This window comes from Bactrocera tryoni, unplaced genomic scaffold (assembly GCF_016617805.1).
Source record: "Bactrocera tryoni isolate S06 unplaced genomic scaffold, CSIRO_BtryS06_freeze2 scaffold_25, whole genome shotgun sequence".
Taxonomy (NCBI): domain Eukaryota; kingdom Metazoa; phylum Arthropoda; class Insecta; order Diptera; family Tephritidae; genus Bactrocera; species Bactrocera tryoni.
The window spans coordinates 10,313,601-10,317,182 of record NW_024395977.1 but is presented as its reverse complement, the minus strand read 5'-3'; the positions used below and the strand labels follow the sequence as shown (position 1 = coordinate 10,317,182).

Below are 3,582 nucleotides of genomic sequence, written 5' to 3'. Positions count from 1 at the left end.
CGCGATCCTCTAGTTTTTTGAGCAATTCGTCAACAACTAGGATCCATAGAAGAGGAGAGAGAACCCCACCTTGTGGTGTTCCCCTACTCACCCTACGCATCGCACGCGCGCTGCCCCATTCCGTTTCGATCACTCTGTCACACAGAAGACTGAGAATGAGGCACTTGAGGTTCGATTCAACCCCAATACCGTCAAGAGCAGTTATTACTGCCCAATACCGTCAAGAGCAGTTATTGAAAGCTCCCTCGATATCCAGGAAGGTCCCAACAGCGAAGTCCTTGGCTTCAATGGCTTCTTCGAGCCATGATACGACAGTATGCAAGGCAGTGTCAACTGACCTGCCTTTGCGATAAGCATGTTGTGCTCTTAACAAATAGTCTCTCGAAATGCTCTTCCTTATATACCAGTACATCAGTCTCTCCAGAGTCTTTAACAAGAAGGAGGAGAGGCTGATTGGCCTGAAATCCTTGGCCGTGACAGTGGAGCCCCTGCCAGCCTTCGGGATGATCGTAACCTTGACTCGTTTCCAGGCCTCCGGGATGTAACCTAATCTGATGCAATTCGCATAGATAGGTGCCAACCAGCTGCATGACAACTTAACAGCTTGTTGCAGGCGAATGGCGCTGGTATGATGCCGTCTGGTCCCGGGGACTTGAATTGTTTGAACGAGTTAATCGCCCACGTCAAGTGAAGTGTTTCTTCACTACTGAGAGCCCACTTCCCATTTGCGTCCTTGAGATGCCCCAGGGACACTGGGGTTTTTGCGAGAATACGCCTGAATCCCGAGGACTCGTGACAGCCTTCCACTTTTTCACAGAAGCGCTTCCACGAGGTCCTCTTAGCCTTCCTTAACTCGGACTTGTATATTGAAAGTCCAGCTTTATACAAAGCCCAGTCATCAGATAACCCACTCCTGCGGGCCTTGTTGAAAAGCCGTCTGCAAGACGCCCTAATATCTGAGATCTCCGTAGTCCACCATAGAGGTTTCTCTTTGCCCTTCGGCGATCTCAGTGGACAAGACCTCTCCAGCGCAGCCTTGCACGCCGAGCTGAAGACTTTAACCCACTCCTCCACCGCATCGGTGGTGGCCAACGAGTCCACCCCCGGTGCGCGCGGGAGAGTTTGCCTAAGCCTCCTGCGGTAACCTTCCTTCCTTCCTTACATATGCGAATATCTTCGCCAATAATGAAATCAAAAAGCGACTCACCTCTACTGTTCGTATCCGAGCTTCCCCAGATCTGGTGCCGCGAGTTAGCGTCGGAACCGATGATGACGCCAGTGTCAGTCTTAGACGCTTCGGCTAAGGTCCTTCTCAGCATTAGGGGAGGTGGCTCCACCACATCATCAGAGCCTATGGCTCTTTGTCCTCAATCCAGATATCCCGTTACCAGTCAGCCACGGTTCCTGGATCAGGACGACATCAGCTCCGTCTTGTTCCAGACGGAGCAATAGATTGGCGGAGGCCGCCTTCGCATGCTGGAGGTTAATCTGTAGGAATTTCATCCTTCAGACTTTCCTCCAGGAGCGCTATTTCAGCGCCCAAGTCGTGATCGACCCGAACCTCCTCAAACAGTCGTTCGAGGCTGAAGCCGGAGTCGCCAATCGACGAACCGCCCCCAACACTCGCCACATCCGAGAGATCCGGATCGACTTCCACGGTCATTTGACCGTCGGCGCCCTCTGTCGCACCGATTTCCACGGTTGTTTGACCGTCAGTACCCTTCGACACCTCCACCGCAGGCACCGCAGCTTGGAGGCCATCAGCTCTGGCATCCGATGGAAGTACTTTCAGCACTACCATCTCAAAACCATAGCTTATGGCTCCCTTTGTTTTGCTGAGAGGACCGATGGATTCCGTGTTTAGCATTATCAGCGCTTGCCGATACGGTTCATCAGTCCTCTCCAGCCATAAGACTTTCCAATCCTGCGTTGGAAGTGAGAGATTGCAATATTTGAGGATTTCCTCAACCTCACTCGGAGTGGAAGGTTCGGCCGGCAGCCAGACGCGAGCCCTAGGACGTAGAGGAAGATCCTCCTTGGCCACGGCCTCCAGTCTGGCTCCCTTCCAGACCTCCCCCACCTGGGAGACTGCCTTATTGTACAAGATGGCCGATCTCTCGTCAGCACAACATGTTAGCTTATGCAGCCCCTGGAGCCAACCGGCACTCACACATTTCGGGGGTGGCCCCGGGTTTTCCTTGACAGGAAGACCGATGAGATAGCCGCTGCTACCCTCTTTCATTCGTCATGGGAAATGGCACCGTCCTCTCTACTGAGATCAAGCACCCCAAGTATTCTGGCCCCAGCGCAACTGGCGCTTTTCCTGTCCGCGGTTTCTTAACAAGGGAGGTTTCTCCCTCATGCGACTTCTGCCGCTTGACCGCCGGTTCTGTCCTGCTGGTTTCCAGTTCTACCCTATCGTACTCGCTCAGCACTTTCTTGGCCCACTCAAGTGTACTCGCATGTTGCTCAGACACCTGACCAGCATGCTTGTCACCGTAGCGCTCCAAGATTTTGGCCGTCAATCGGCGGTCGGACTTTAGCTTTCTAGCTAAAGCTGCCTTGCTCTTACTCCCTGTGGATCCTTTCATAATTCTAGCTGAGGTTCCCCTGCTAGTGCTGGCGATTCCGCCGCGTATGAAGTTTCCGCCCTTCGCTACTACTACTGCCGACGGTTTAGCGCCGGTTACCCCCAGTCTGCTACCTACGGAGACACCTACTGGAGTCCTTGTCGTATCGCTGCCGTTACTCGGCGACGGTTTCGTCGCCATGGGAGCAGCATCCCCGCCTGGGTTGGATCTAGGTGCCGATTTCGACAGCCCTTCACCTCCCTTCGTCGTTCTTCCGTCAATTTTATTGTTGTTAAACTTGTCCATGCAAAAAGGGTCCCCACTCAGAGCCGCTATCCGTCGCCCGGAAAGGTAGTCGCCTTTTGTGGTCCCAAGGTTATCTCGATGACGAGGCCAAGGCGAGGGTTGACGTACGCCCTTATGAGGCAATACGTTCAGAGCCGACCAGCGCAAAGAAGGAGTCATCTCAACATACACCTACCACGCCAACTTAACGACGACGGGGGGGGAACGTACTCTGAGGCCTGCCAGGGTTTTAACGGGACGGGGGCAGTTGCGACATTAGCCCGTCAGCCATTTCCGATGAGTGTCACCTCATCGTACTCAGGTGTCAGAATGCAGCCACCACCAGCCCAGGGTTCTACCAAATCCAATAAAAAGTTTCTCAAAAAACCAGTCCAAAGCCACAGTCGTCTAGGGAGTTGTTAGGCCGTGTAGGCCGCAGGTCATTTAGCGTTACCCAGGATGCACCAGTTTGGAGGCGACCTGCCTTACATCCCAAAAAGTCCGGTATGCCTTCGATGAAATATTCTATTAGGACTGAGTCATCTATCCCTATCGATTTCCCCAACTCCATTAAAACGTATAAATATTCTCGAAGATCTTCCCTATGTCGCTTCCGACGACCCCGTAAAGTACGGTGTACTTCAATCGATGATAATGCTATACCAAATTCCTGCCGCAGCGCTAGTTTTAGTGAACTCCAACTGCTTATTCCTCTCTAGCTTCTTAT

The 3,582-nt window shown here is 52.8% G+C and overlaps 1 protein-coding gene across 1 annotated transcript; it reads right to left on the bottom strand.

The window, feature by feature from the left end:
* Positions 1 to 1,483: 1,483 nt before the first annotated feature.
* On the bottom strand, positions 1,484 to 2,242 carry LOC120780701. Its single transcript, XM_040112961.1, has 2 exons — positions 1,730 to 2,242; positions 1,484 to 1,678 (listed from the first exon to the last, which is right to left on the bottom strand). Exons 1-2 carry the CDS (start codon positions 2,240 to 2,242, stop codon positions 1,484 to 1,486), a joined length of 708 nt encoding a protein of 235 aa, XP_039968895.1.
* Positions 2,243 to 3,582: the final 1,340 nt, after the last annotated feature.

Excerpts from the sequence above, each read along its gene's own strand:
- LOC120780701 (XM_040112961.1), bottom strand. The coding sequence starts at position 2,242 with ATGAAAGAGGGTAGCAGCGGCTATCTCATCGGTCTTCCTGTCAAGGAA. Across the intron at positions 1,679-1,729 it reads CTGCGGTGCCTGCGGTGGAG|GGCGCCGACGGTCAAATGAC; the intron begins GTGTCGAAGGGT and ends GGTGCGACAGAG.